The 14,660-nt window shown below is 49.1% G+C and overlaps 1 protein-coding gene across 9 annotated transcripts in view; it reads right to left on the reverse strand.

Annotated features, from left to right (window-relative positions):
* The window catches only part of PIAS2 (protein inhibitor of activated STAT 2), a 75,275-nt gene that overhangs the window by 36,631 nt on the left and 23,984 nt on the right, over nt 1-14,660 (reverse strand). For all 9 annotated transcript variants that reach the window (XM_054723755.1, XM_054723753.1, XM_054723756.1 and 6 more), the window contains 3 exons: nt 11,391-11,475; nt 1,530-1,580; nt 1,309-1,399 (listed from right to left, as the gene is read on the reverse strand). In XM_054723755.1, coding sequence (XP_054579730.1) covers nt 1,309-1,399; nt 1,530-1,580; nt 11,391-11,475 — 227 coding nt within the window. The remainder of the gene's footprint in view (nt 1-1,308; nt 1,400-1,529; nt 1,581-11,390; nt 11,476-14,660) is intronic.

A 14,660-nucleotide genomic window follows, 5' to 3' on the forward strand; every position in this document is an offset into this window, starting at 1 on the left:
GTTCAATGAGCAACAAGCACATGGAATATCAATACCAATGTCTGGGTAAATTTGAATGGAACCTTTGTTTTGCCTATATTTGGCCTGAAAGGTAATTCTGTCTTCTGGTACATCCACTGGTAGGTTAACCAAATAAAAACAAGGTGACAAAAACTCATGAACCAGCTAAACAGTGAACTCGTAAAATAGAATTTTAGACACTAAGTTATAATGTTTTAAGTTAGTCTGTGAAAGAGGGCAATAATAGGGGGTAAGAAAATAATAACAATGACTATAAGAATGAGGTGTTAGCATATTCAAAATCAAATATGGTACTACTCCTAATCACCTCAAGTATTTTAACTTGACTAGTTTGATTTCACTGGTAATTCTGAGTTATCTGTTAACATGTAGTCTCCCTCTGATCAGCATCACCTCCATTCAACATCTATTACCGTTATTAAGAATAGAATATACGGTAGTTGGAAATTTGTAAAATATAAATACTTAACCTTCACATATTTCTAACAATTTTCCATACCTTACGCATAAATAAAATGAAGTTCATTTGACAGGGGACCTCTGAAGAAAATCTAAAAGCTTTCTAATAAAGGCTGCTGAAGAGCCAGTGAAAGATTTTGTTTCAGTCTCAATCTAACATTTCAATAAAAGATATAGTCAAAGAACCTTTCCTGTTACATGCAATGATGACATCCTACCTTATTTGTAATTCTGACAAAAGTTAAGAATGCTGTTCCTTTAGTATTTTCTAATTAAGGTACTACTACTTTAATACTACCAATACAGATTTACTTTTTTACTTTGTATTTTAAAACTTTTCATATACAAAAGAAAAGAGAACAATAAGTACCCACCAATTAGCTTCAATAATTATCAACATGTTGCTAACTGTGCTTTGTTTGCTTCTGGCCTCATCAGCCCACACCAAAATACACACTTCATACATACACACATTTGGTTTTGCCCCTTAGTATTTACATGCAAATTCTAGGCATGCTATTTAATCCACAGTCACTCTTATATGCATCTTTATTAAGATCTTAAAAAAAAAAAGTATCGCAACCTTACAAAATTAACCATAATTTTAAAAAATTATATAATGTAAGGTTTATATTCAAATTTCCCAATTGCCTCAAAGATGTCTTTTGTCTTTTTATTACTGAAAATTTCATATACAAAACATATACAAAAAGAAAGAAAAAAGTATAATGAACTCCCATATACCCATTATCCAATCAATAATTTATTTACTCATAATTAGTCTTTACCTACTCTACCGGACCTCCTGGTGAATTAAAAGCAACTTACAGGCAAAGGAAAAAGTTTTCCATTTACTTTTATACATAGACTATTGGGATAGTTATCTTCTTGAGGGCAGCTTGTCTCTGCCAAGCAAAGTCTGCATTAAAGAAGAAAAAATAAATTATTCTTAAATAGAATACTCAAACATGCTTATGTATTTTCAAAATCATGACTATATGCACATAGTTAGCAAATATTATTAGAGTAAAAGAAAATTTCAAACTTGCCTCAGCTGAACTTGGACTGTATAATCTCTTCTACCACCTGGCAAAAAATCCCTGTGGAAAATAGAAAGAAATTGGGTTAACCAACCTGAAAGAATGTCTAATGGCCAAAGGTAGAACAGTTTGAGCAACAACATAAATTACTTACAGCATTGAATTACAACCCTCAAAGTACCCAAGAGCCCACATGGACACACAGATACAAGTAAGTAAGTAAGTAAGTAAGTAAATAAATAAATAAATAAATAAATAGAGGGAAAGGACCTGCTCTTTCATAAAAAAGAATAACTCCAGCCCTAACCGGTTTGGCTCAGTGGCAGGCGTCCTCAAACTACGGCCCGTGGGTCACATGCGGGTGTTTTTGCTGTTTTGTTTTTTTACTTCAAAATAAGATCTGTGCAGTGTACATAGGAATTTGTTCATAGTTTTTTTTAAACTATAGTCCGGCCCTCCAACAGTCTGAGGGACAGTGAACTGGCCCCCTGTTTAAAAAGTTTGAGGACCCCTGGTAGAGCGTCGGCCTGCAGATTGAAAGGTCCCAGGTTCGATTCCGGTCAAGGGCATGTACCTTGGTTGCGGGCACATTCCCCAGTAGGGGATGTGCAGGAGGCAGCTGATCGATGTTTCTATCTCATCAATGTTTCTAATTCTCTATCCCTCTCCCTTTCTCTCTGTAAAAAATTAATAAAATATATTTTTAAAAATGCATCAACAGTTCTAGAAGACAAGGCAAAACTAAGAAACTGTCAAACTGAAAGAGATTAAAATGACACAATTAAATATAATTTGGGATCTTGGATTGAATCCAGGAACAGAAATTCAATAGTAGAAAAACTGGTAAAATCTGAATAAAGTCTGTAATTTAGTTAACAGTATTGTATTAATTTCTTTGTTTTGATAATTAAAGTATGGTTATGCAAGATGTTAAGGGAAGCTAGGTGAAAAGCATATCTGCGCTTTTTACAACTTTTCAGTAAATCTATAATTACTTCAAAGTAAAACTAATTTAGGAGTACGAAGTAATACATGGGCTAGACATTGTTTTATATTAAGGGATTATGAATTATGATTTAATTATGATTGTGTTAAAAATTAATCAGAGATGCATTTTGAAGTATTTCTGGGTGAAATTATATGATGCCTGTTATTGGCTTTAAAATATTTCAGGAAAAAGGAGAAACCAAGATGGCGGCATAGGTGAAACACCTAACCTGCAGCCGGGCACAACAATTTCAAAGGTACAACTAGAGGTCAGAACGGACATCGTCCAGAACCACAGGAGAGCTGGCGGACTGAAATGCCCACAGCTGGGGGGAAGGAGAAGGCCACGGGGACAATCGGGGGAGCCGTAAAAGCCTGAGGTATGGAGAAACTGGCGGAGACACGAGCACGCGCGCCTGCGGGGAGGATGGAGCCGGAGAGGAAGGGGCGGCTGACGGCCTGGCCGGCGTTCACTGGCAGGAAGGAGATAAAGGCTCCGGAGTGCGCTAAGCCCCGGCTCCGACTGCACTGAGCGCCAGTTCCGGGCGAAACCCTGGGAAGCCAGGCGCAGGCTGGGGGAATGAATCTGGGCTGTGGGGCGCAGGCACAGAGGAGCGGGGGAAGGCAGAGCTCCAGAGGCGCGCACGGGAAGGGGCGCAAAGGACGGACTGTTGCCTGCGCCACTGAACTGCCCTAGCGGGAAGGAGACATAAGTTCAGGACTGTGCTGAACCCCAGTTCCGACTGCACTGAACCCCAGTTCCGGGCGAAACTCTGGGAAGCCAGGCGCACGCTGGGGGAATGAATTTGGGCTGTGGTGGCGGAGGCACAGAGAAGCGGCAGCTCCAGACGCGCGCACTGGAAGGTGCGCAGAGGACGGACTTTTGCCTGCGCCACTGGGTGGCCCTGCTGGGAAGGAGACAGGGACGCCAGACTGCGCTGAGACCCAGTTCCAACTGCACTGAAACCCAGTTCCAGGCGAGAATCTGGGAGTCCAGATTCATTAGGGGAGGGACTGGACCGTTTGGCAGTGGGCGAAACTCCAGGGCGCGTTTCTCTCAGAGGTGTTTGCAAGGAATACAGAGGGACACAGACACAGGAGCCTCATAGGGCGGGGCTGACAGGAAGCCAAGGTTGTAGGCTCCACCCTGTAGCTCCGCCCCAGCCAAGCTGAGCAGAAGCTTTTTCCTGCTGAGTGCCTCAGGTAGTGGCTGACCCACACTGCATTGGAGACCCAGAAACGAGGGCATCTAGTGGTTGGTGGGAGATGACACCAGATTTCAATCACTTGCATAAGGGAGGCATTCTAGAGGCAGACTCAGTGAGCGCCAAGGCATCGCTGCATCAAGACCCGGCCCACAAACATGTCTCCTGCACAGCAACTCTTCCTATATGGACAAAGAGGGTCCTCACGGCCAATTGGCCTGGAGGACAGTTCCTCCCAGTGACACCAACAACAATCAAGACTTAACTGTACAAAGGAGGACCAAGATGGAGACATAGGGCGGCAGCCTGATCGTTGCCTACCACAACAATATTGAGACTACGACGGGAGAGCAGAGCAGACACCAGCCAGAAATCCCGGGGGGCTGGCTGAGCAGATGCTCTACAACTAGAATAAAAGAGAGGGGTACGCAGGATGATGCTGATGCCGGTGACCCAAAGTCCACACTTTAAGAACTATGGCTCAGGCGACACAATGGTGGCCAGGAACGTGCTCGGCGCAGTTCCCCCGGCGGTCTCCGGCTGAGGGGACGGCTCCATTCGCTGCCGAGCACGGACAGACGAGCCCCTGGGAGACATGGGGTGGGAGACTCCGTGCTTGCTGACCTCCGAGTCCTTCAAGAATCTCAATGCCCCGAAGTGGCCAGGTGCGCACGCTCAGCGACTGGCCACCGTTGCAGACCCAAGGGCCGACGCAGCGACACCGGACCAGCCCACCGCCGGGCACCGGGCACACCGGAGCCTTGCCGAGCCCGCCGCCCAACGAGTTCTGCGGCAGCCGCCCTGGAGCTCTGAGAAAATGACCGAAGGAATTGCTGAGAGGGAATTGACCAACAGGAATGGGGATCAAGAAGACGAAACCCCGCTGAGACCCGAGTCCAGGCGAGCCTGCGAGCCTCTGGGCTCAGATGTGGTCACACGCCTCTGGGTCTAGGTGAGGCCTCACGCCCCTGGGTTTGGGTGAGGCCACGCGCCCCTGGGTCCAGGTGAAGCTGGATTCCGGGTTCGGGTGAGGCCATGTGCCCCTGGGTCCGGGCGAATCTGAACCCTGGGTCCGGGTGAGGCCGTGGGCCCCTGGATCCGGGTAAGGCTGGGTCCCGAGTCCGGGTGAGGCCGTGAGCCCCTGGATCCGGGTGAGACCACGCGACCAGGGGTCTGAGAGAGGTAATGCGCCCCTGGGTCCGGGTGGCTTCGTGCACCTAGGTCCAGGTGAGGCCACGTGCCCCTGGGTCTGAGAGAGGCCACGCACCCCTAGGTCCGGGAGAGACCATGTGTCCCTGGATCCGGGTGGGGCCTCGTGCACCTAGGCCCGGGTGGGGCCGCGTGCCCCTGGGTCTGGGGGAGGCCAGGAGTCCCTGGGTCCGGGTGAGACCGTGTGTCCCTGGATCCGGGTGAGGCCTCGTGCGCCTAGGCCCGGGTGAGGCCACGTGCCCCTGGGTGTGGGGGAGGCCAGGCGTCCCTGGGTCCGGGTGAGACCGTGGATCCCTGGATCCGGGTGAGACCTCGTGCACCTAGGCCCGGGTGAGCCCAAGTGGCCCTGGGTCTGGGAGAGGCCAAGCGTCCCTGGGTCCGGGTGAGACCATGTGTCCCAGGATCCGGGTGAGGCCTCGTGCACCTAGGCCCGGGTGAGCCCAAGTGGCCCTGGGTCTGGGAGAGGCCAAGCGTCCCTCGGTCCGGGTGAGACCATGTGTCCCTGGATCCGGGTGAGGCCTCGTGCGCCTAGGCCCGGGTGAGCCCTAGTGGCCCTGGGTCTGGGAGAGGCCAAGCATCCCTGGGTCCGGGTGAGACCATGTGTCCCTGGATCCGGGTGAGGCCTCGTGCACCTAGGCCCGGGTGAGCCCAAGTGGCCCTGGGTCTGGGAGAGGCCAAGCGTCCCTGGGTCCGGGTGCGACCATGTGTCCCTGGATCCGGGTGAGGCCTCATGCACCTAGGCCCGGGTGAGCCCAAGTGGCCCTGGGTCTGGGAGAGGCCAAGCGTCCCTGGGTCCGGGTGAGACCATGTGTCCCTGGATCCGGGTGAGGCCTCGTGCACCTAGGCCCGGGTGAGCCCAAGTGGCCCTGGGTCTGGGAGAGGCCAAGCATCCCTGGGTCCGGGTGAGACCATGTGTCCCTGGATCCGGGTGAGGCCGCGTGCACCTAGGCCCGGGTGAGCCCAAGTGGCCCTGGGTCTGGGAGAGGCCAAGCGTCCCTGGGTCCGGGTGAGACCATGTGTCCCCGGATCCGGGTGAGGCCTCGTGCACCTAGGCCCGGGTGAGCCCAAGTGGCCCTGGGTCTGGGAGAGGCCAAGCATCCCTGGGTCCGGGTGAGACCATGTGTCCCTGGATCCGGGTTAGGCCGCGTGCACCTAGGCCCAGGTGAGCCCAAGTGGCCCTGGGTCTGGGAGAGGCCAAGCGTCCCTGGGTCCGGGTGCGACCATGTGTCCCTGGATCCGGATGAGGCCTCGTGCACCTAGGCCCGGGTGAGCCCAAGTGGCCCTGGGTCTGGGAGAGGCCAAGCGTCCCTCGGTTCGGGTGAGACCATGTGTCCCTGGATCCGGGTGAGGCCTCGTGCACCTAGGCCCGGGTGAGCCCAAGTGGCCCTGGGTCTGGGAGAGGCCAAGCATCCCTGGGTCCGGGTGAGACCATGTGTCCCTGGATCCCGGTGAGGCCGCGTGCACCTAGGCCCGGGTGAGCCCAAGTGGCCCTGGGTCTGGGAGAGGCCAAGCGTCCCTGGGTCCGGGTGCGACCATGTGTCCCCGGATCCGGGTGAGGCCTCGTGCACCTAGGCCCGGGTGAGCCCAAGTGGCCCTGGTTCTGGGAGAGGCCAAGCATCCCTGGGTCCGGGTGAGACCATGTGTCCCTGGATCCGGGTGAGGCCGCGTGCACCTAGGCCCGGGTGAGCCCAAGTGGCCCTGGGTCTGGGAGAGGCCAAGCGTCCCTGGGTCCGGGTGCGACCATGTGTCCCCGGATCCGGGTGAGGCCTCGTGCACCTAGGCCCGGGTGAGCCCAAGTGGCCCTGGGTCTGGGAGAGGCCAAGCATCCCTGGGTCCGGGTGAGACCATGTGTCCCTGGATCCGGGTTAGGCCGCGTGCACCTAGGCCCAGGTGAGCCCAAGTGGCCCTGGGTCTGGGAGAGGCCAAGCGTCCCTGGGTCCGGGTGCGACCATGTGTCCCTGGATCCGGATGAGGCCTCGTGCACCTAGGCCCGGGTGAGCCCAAGTGGCCCTGGGTCTGGGAGAGGCCAAGCGTCCCTCGGTTCGGGTGAGACCATGTGTCCCTGGATCCGGGTGAGGCCTCGTGCACCTAGGCCCGGGTGAGCCCAAGTGGCCCTGGGTCTGGGAGAGGCCAAGCATCCCTGGGTCCGGGTGAGACCATGTGTCCCTGGATCCCGGTGAGGCCGCGTGCACCTAGGCCCGGGTGAGCCCAAGTGGCCCTGGGTCTGGGAGAGGCCAAGCGTCCCTGGGTCCGGGTGCGACCATGTGTCCCCGGATCCGGGTGAGGCCTCGTGCACCTAGGCCCGGGTGAGCCCAAGTGGCCCTGGTTCTGGGAGAGGCCAAGCATCCCTGGGTCCGGGTGAGACCATGTGTCCCTGGATCCGGGTGAGGCCGCGTGCACCTAGGCCCGGGTGAGCCCAAGTGGCCCTGGGTCTGGGAGAGGCCAAGCGTCCCTGGGTCCGGGTGCGACCATGTGTCCCCGGATCCGGGTGAGGCCTCGTGCACCTAGGCCCGGGTGAGCCCAAGTGGCCCTGGGTCTGGGAGAGGCCAAGCATCCCTGGGTCCGGGTGAGACCATGTGTCCCTGGATCCGGGTTAGGCCGCGTGCACCTAGGCCCAGGTGAGCCCAAGTGGCCCTGGGTCTGGGAGAGGCCAAGCGTCCCTGGGTCCGGGTGCGACCATGTGTCCCTGGATCCGGATGAGGCCTCGTGCACCTAGGCCCGGGTGAGCCCAAGTGGCCCTGGGTCTGGGAGAGGCCAAGCGTCCCTGGGTCCGGGTGAGACCATGTGTCCCTGGATCCGGGTGAGGCCTCGTGCACCTAGGCCCGGGTGAGCCCAAGTGGCCCTGGGTCTGGGAGAGGCCAAGCATCCCTGGGTCCGGGTGAGACCATGTGTCCCTGGATCCCGGTGAGGCCGCGTGCACCTAGGCCCGGGTGAGCCCAAGTGGCCCTGGGTCTGGGAGAGGCCAAGAGTCCCTGGGTCCGGGTGAGACCATGTGTCCCTGGATCCGGGTGAGGCCTCGTACACCTAGGCCCGGGTGAGCCCAAGTGGCCCTGGGTCTGGGAGAGGCCAAGCGTCCCTGGGTCCGGGTGCGACCATGTGTCCCTGGATCCGGATGAGGCCTCGTGCACCTAGGCCCGGGTGAGGCCACGTGCCCCTGGGTCTGGGAGAGGCCAAGCGTCCCTGGGTACGGGTGAAGCCAGATCCTGGGTCTGGGTGAGGCCGTGCGCCCCTGGATCCATCCGGGTGAGGCTGGGTCCCAGGCCCGGGTGAGACCACGCGCCCCTTGGGTATGGGTGAGGCCACGTGCCCCTTAGTCCGGGTGACGCCGTGCCCCTGGGTTCGGCCGAGACCAAACCAGAGGGAGTCGGACCTCCATTACCACCATTTGTCCACCATCCAGAGCTGAGGGGTCAGTGCTGACATGTACACATAAGGAACTACTGGACATTGAAATTGGGTCTCAAAAGAACTGTTGGTCCAGGGGGAAGCTCGCTACAGATTGATTCATTTGCCTGTCAGCATAACTATTATTGCTCGTCTTACATTCAGTTCTTATTAGTATATATCTAGTGACATATGATCTCGCTCATCTAGGGGAAATGATGAACAACATAGACTGAGGAACAAGAACAGAACCAGAAGCAAGGAGGCATCGATCGGACTATCGGGCCTCAGAGGGAGGATAGGGGAGGGTAGGGGGAGGGTGGGGGGAGGGGGAGAGTTCAACCAAAGGACCTGTATGCATGCATATAAGCCTATCCAATGGTTAAGTTCAACAGGGGATTGGGGCATGCGTGGGGAGAGGGGTGGGATGGGAATGGGGGGATGAGGACAAATATGTGACACCTTAATCAATAAAGAAATTAAAAAAAAATAAATAAATAAATAAAAAAATAAATAAATAAATAAATAAAATATTTCAGGAAAAATGTGGAGGGGAGGTCATATATGGTACAGACTACCAAAATTTTGATAATTACTGAAGCACGGTAATGGATACCAAGCTTTTACTTCCACTTCAGAAGGAGAGTTTTGATTAGATGACTCTGATAAGGCTGGGGTTTTTATGTACATGTGTATGTGAGTTTTATTTTTTCTTTGGAAGGAGAATTGTAAATAGCCTTACTTTTGTTATTAATTTAAAAAATGTTTTTGAGCCCTAACCAGTTTGGCTCAGTGGATAGAGCGTCAGCCTTCGGACTCAAGGGTCCCAGGTTCGATTCCGGTCAAGGGCATGTACCTTGGTTGCGGGCACATACCCAGTAGGGAGTGTGCAGGAGGCAGCTGATCGATGTTTCTCTCTCATCGATGTTTCTAACTCTCTATCCCTCTCCCTTCCTCTCTGAAATCAATAAAAATATATATTTTTTAATGTTTTTGGTGGTGCTCGACCAGCATGGCTCAGTGGTTGAGTATCAACCATCACCATCACCCATCTCTAGAACATAATTAAACTTGTAAATTAAAATTAATTAAATTTTAATCATTCATTTCTTAATTAGGGAATATATTCACATAGATCAAACTTTAAAATTTTATTTTAAAATGTATCTTGAAATCTACTTACTCTAAATAATCTTCCTTTAAAGGCCCACCCAACACTCTAGTGAAGCTTTCCCAGACCACCAAGATTAAAAGTAATCTCTGCCTCCTATTAATCAGCTCTCACTTGTCCTTACTGAATTGGCTCTTTTCATATGACACCTCGCAATGCCAATGATCATTTTATGAATATAAACTGGTTCACTAACAAGACTTGTGGAAAACAACCTGTAGAAAGGAGTTATCATAATATATAAAAACTCAGAGTCTGTAATGACCAACTGAAGGCTCAACCGAATCATGGAAGTCAGTCCTGCAGTCAGTGCGGATGCAGTGACCCAGCACTGACTGCCAAGGAGGCTGCAGATCAGGCCCGGATAGAGGCCCGAAGAGAGGCAGGGTCTGATCCACAGCCTCTGTGGCAGCTGTTGATCAGCCGTTGCCTCTCTCTTTCTCTCCAGGCTTTGCCAGCAGCTGTGCCTCTGTTTCTCTGTGGGCCTCCTCTCTGATCAGGCCCAGAGATAGGCCCAGAGACGATGACTGGCATAGAAACCGACCAATCAGCACCAAAATGGCCGGCAGAGGAGGGCAGTTGGGGGTGAGATCGGGCCTGCAGGGGAGGGCAGTTAGGGGCAATCAGGCAGGCAGGCGAGGCAGTTAGGGGTGATCAGGCAGGCAGAGGGGTTAGGGGTGACCAGACAGGCAGGCAGAGGCAGTTAGAGGCGATCAGGCAGGCAGGCAGGTGAGTGGTTAGGAGCCAGTAGTCCCAGATTGTGAGAAGGATGTTACTGATTGGAGAGGGTGCAGGCTGGGATGAGGGAAATTCATGCACCGGGTCACTAGTACCATATAATACAGTGCTTTGCACCCAATAAAACACTTAGTAAATGCTAATCTCAAGCAAGGGATTATCCCTAAATAACAAACAAAACTTAAGATTAATAACATGGTTTTGGATATGAATTATAATATTGTACTTGTTCTATTTGTTTGTTGGCTGATTTATTACTATCCTCAAGATTGAAAGTACTTCCAATTTAACTAACTCAATCCCTTACCACAGATGAACATGGACTACATCAAGCTACATTCATTTTACTTCTTTGGCAATTTCCTCCTATAAATTTTCTCTATTTTTTTCTGAATCCCCTAGTTACTTCGATTTTTTGGACTAATCTTTGTACTATGCTCAGAATAGTACCAGTTGATGTTCTTATCTCATAAAAATTACTAATGTCTACTTTCACTCTAAAAATGCCTCAGTTTGGATGATATAATATATGATCATCCTGTCTTTGGACTATCACAAAATCTTTTTTGTGTTGCTATATTTGAAATAAATTTTTCATTAAAAACATTATTGCCAAATGTGACAAAAAGTAATTCAGAAGATACTCTGGTGTTTTACTCAAAGTTTAAATATTTTTCTAATACTGAATATTTATTAAATATTCGGGTAACCTTAGTCAAGGTATACACCACACTTACTTAAAAAGTAGTAGTCCAACTGGTATGAAATGAATTGTATTTTCCCAAAATTCCTATTGAAGCTCTAACCCTTAATGTGACATATGTGGAGATGAGAACTTTAAAAATGTAATTAAGGTTAAATGAAGTCACAAGATTGGGGTTTTAATCCAATATGACTGATGTCCACATAAAAAGAGAAAGAGACACCAGAGATGCACAGGTGCACAGAGGAAAGGCCATATGAGTACACACAGCAAGAAGGCAGCCATCCAAAAGCCAAAGGACTCAGGAGAAAGCAAATCTGTAAACACTGAATCTTAGACTTCAAGCCTCCTAAAATGTTAAAAAATAATTTCTGCTGTTTAAGCCACCCAGGATGTGGTACTTTATTACAGCAGCCTTAGCAGACTAATACACCAATGTTCACGGAGAAATATATTCCAAACATTCCTCTTACCTGGATATGCATATCTCTCTAACTTGTTGAGGAGTCAGAGCAAAAATAAAAAACTTCTCTTGAAATCGTTGAATACTGCTTTGAACTGGGGAGGGAAGAAAAAGGTTAATATTAAAATAACAAATCCAAGGATATTGTAACCTACAGCAACTGGGTAATTCTGATAAAGTGTCTGCCAAATTCTCAATTTTTTATGGCTAAAATACTTCAAAATAAATAAGTACTAAATTGCAATCATCTTGAAATCATCAAAGTAAAGTCACTCTAAAACAGATCCATTTTAAGCATTTTTATTCTAGCACACATTTTTTATTCTAACACAACCCTTCAATATTACATTTCATTCTTGACTATATTGTATCATCTAATGAAAATCTAATCAAGTAAAAAAATCCCAAATATTGTCAATATTTAAGAAATCTGTATGTATATGAAAGAAAATAAATAAATAAAATAAAAATTTAAAAAACTTCCCACAGTTGAACTCTATCCCAGATTCAGGTGTCTTTGGAGTTTTTTCTGTTTTGTTTCGTTTCTTTCTTTGCTTTGTTTGTTTTTGATACGTTATATTCAACTAAAGGCCCGGTACACAACATTCGTGCACTGGAGGGAGGAGGGGGAGGTGGGACCTCAGCCCAGCCTGTGCCCTTTTGCAGTCCGGGACCCCTCAGAGGGGTCCTTAGCACTGCCACAGAGGCGAGAGAGGCTCCCGCCACCACCTCTGCGCTTGGCAGCCATGAGCCTGGCTTCTGGTTGAGCGGCGCTCCCTCTATGGGAGCGCACTGACCACTAGGGGCCAGCTCCTGCATTGAGTGTCTGCCCCCTAGTGGTCAGTATAGGTCACAGCGACCAGTCATTCTGCTGTTCGGTCAATTTGCATATTAGCCTTTTATTATATAGGACTAGAGGCCCGGTGCATGAAATTCGTGCACGGGTAGCATTCCTAGGCCTGGCCAGTGATCAGGGCCTATCTGTGGGGCGACCGGCAGGGTGATTGAGGGGGGCCCCCACTGGCACCTGCCTTGGCTGGCCTGGGGCCTGCAGGCTGCTCCTGCATTGAGCGTCTGCCCCCTGGTGATCAGCGTGGGTCATAGCAACCAGTTGTTCCACTGTTCAGTCGATTTGCATATTAGGATTTTATTATATAGGACTAGAGGCCCGGCACACAAAATTCATGCACAGGGGGATGGGTCCCTCAGCCTGGCCTACACCCTCTCACAATCCGAGACCCCTTGGGGGATGTCCGACTGCGATTTAGGCCCGATTCTGCAGACATCCCTCTCGCAATCCGGGACCACTGGCTCCTAACGGCTCACCTGCCTGCCTGTCTGATCGCCCATAACTGCTTGCCTGCCTGCCTGATTGTCCCTAACGCTCGCCTGCCTGCCTGATCACCACTAACCACCTCTGCCTGCCTGCCTGATTGCCCCTAACCATTCTGCCTGCCTTCTTGATGCCCCTAACTGTTCACTTGCCTGACTGATCACTTCAACTGCTCACCTGACTGCCTGATCACCCCTAACCGCCTCTGTCTGCCTGCCTGATTGCCCCTAACCACTCGCCTGCCTGCCTTATCACCCCTAACTGCTCACCTGCCTGCCTGACTGCCCCTAACTACCTCTGCTTTGGCCCCTGCACCCAGGACCCAGGCTTCCCTCCTCCAGCCAGCCGTAGGCAACCAGGACCCGGGCCTCCCTCCCTCTGGCTGGCCGCAGGCACCCGGAACCAGGCAGTTTCGCCCAGGCAGGCACCCAGGATCCCGGGTGGCTTCACCTGGGCCCCGGCTTTGTCAGGAAGGATATCTGGAATGACTTCTGGAAGACGTCCAGTCTATCCAGTCTAATTAGCATGTTACCCTTTTATTAGTATAGATTAGACAGATCATTCATAGAAGAGAAAATTCAAAACTTTAAAATATCTAAGTTGATAGTTATTAAAATACATAATGTTTTGCATATAAAAGATTATCTAGTTTAAAAGGATATCTAATAAAATCATCCTTAACCATATTATCAAAAATCATAATTTATTACTTCACCAAGAATTTAAACACATTCATACTAGTGTATTAATGATATTCTAGTGCTCATTAAGACAAAAGTAAAACTAATATAGAGATCTCAGGTGTTCTGCTTCCTAAAAAATACTGCAGTAACATATAGAGTAAGGCAAAATAGCCCTTATGTGTTACTAGCCAGTTTTCTTAATGTATGAACATAAACAAGATGCCAGCTGAATATCCAATATCAAAGTCTTCAATCCCCAGTCACACCAAATCAAGAAAAATATTAACTCCATGAGTAAAAAAATATTTTTTTTCTTTAAGCATAGGTAATTTATTATAGCAATTATGCTCCCAGAACATTTAAAAACAGAGGGGAAGATGTTTATGATGAAGGCCTAAAAGGAGGCAAACTGTAAGTCATAAACATAACTATGGCACATAAAACACAGAACTACAGTAGTAAGTCTCTCCACTTCTTCAATTCCTGTTCACTCTTCAACTCTTTCTTGTGCAGATTTTACTTTCCACTCTCTATCGAGGGCTAATATTACCAATGACCTCTTAACTGTCAAATTTACCAACCTACCAGGTATATTTGGAGATTAGAGATAAACACACTGCATTTTCAATCGTAGTTAATGTATGAGTAACTAGTCTCTCCTGCCAGAAACTATAGTCTAACACAGGTACAAATGGAGTCCCATAAAAAGAGAAAATGGAGTATAAAAAAATAAAATAAAAAAATATGTAAAAATGTTTAAAGCTTGCAGAAATAATGGAAGAATATCCCCTAACTTTGAAGGAAGGGGGTAAAGTCCTCACAGATCAAACCCCAAGTAAAAGAAATACAGTAAAGAAAAAAAAACAACACCACACACTTAGTCAAATCAAATTCAAATTATTGAAAACTAATGATGACTATAAAATCTTGAATGCAGTTAGAGAAAAAACAAACCATACGTACAAGGGAACAATATGAATAAAGGCTGACTTCTCCTCAGAAACAAAGTAGGCCATATGTCATCTTCAAAGTAGTGAAAGGAAAAAATTGTCAACTGAAAATTCAATACTCTTCAAAAACAGGGTGAAATAATGACTTTTAGATAAACAAAAGCCAAGAGAATTGTTGAAAGCAGACATACACTACAAGAACTGTAAAAGGAAATTATTAGGATAAAAATGATACCAAATTCAAAACCAAATTTTCGGGAATGAAAACCACCACAAAAGAAGTTAATAAATGGTAATGGTAAAGTAATATGCTG

This window comes from Eptesicus fuscus, chromosome 12, assembly GCF_027574615.1.
Source record: "Eptesicus fuscus isolate TK198812 chromosome 12, DD_ASM_mEF_20220401, whole genome shotgun sequence".
NCBI classification, from domain to species: domain Eukaryota; kingdom Metazoa; phylum Chordata; class Mammalia; order Chiroptera; family Vespertilionidae; genus Eptesicus; species Eptesicus fuscus.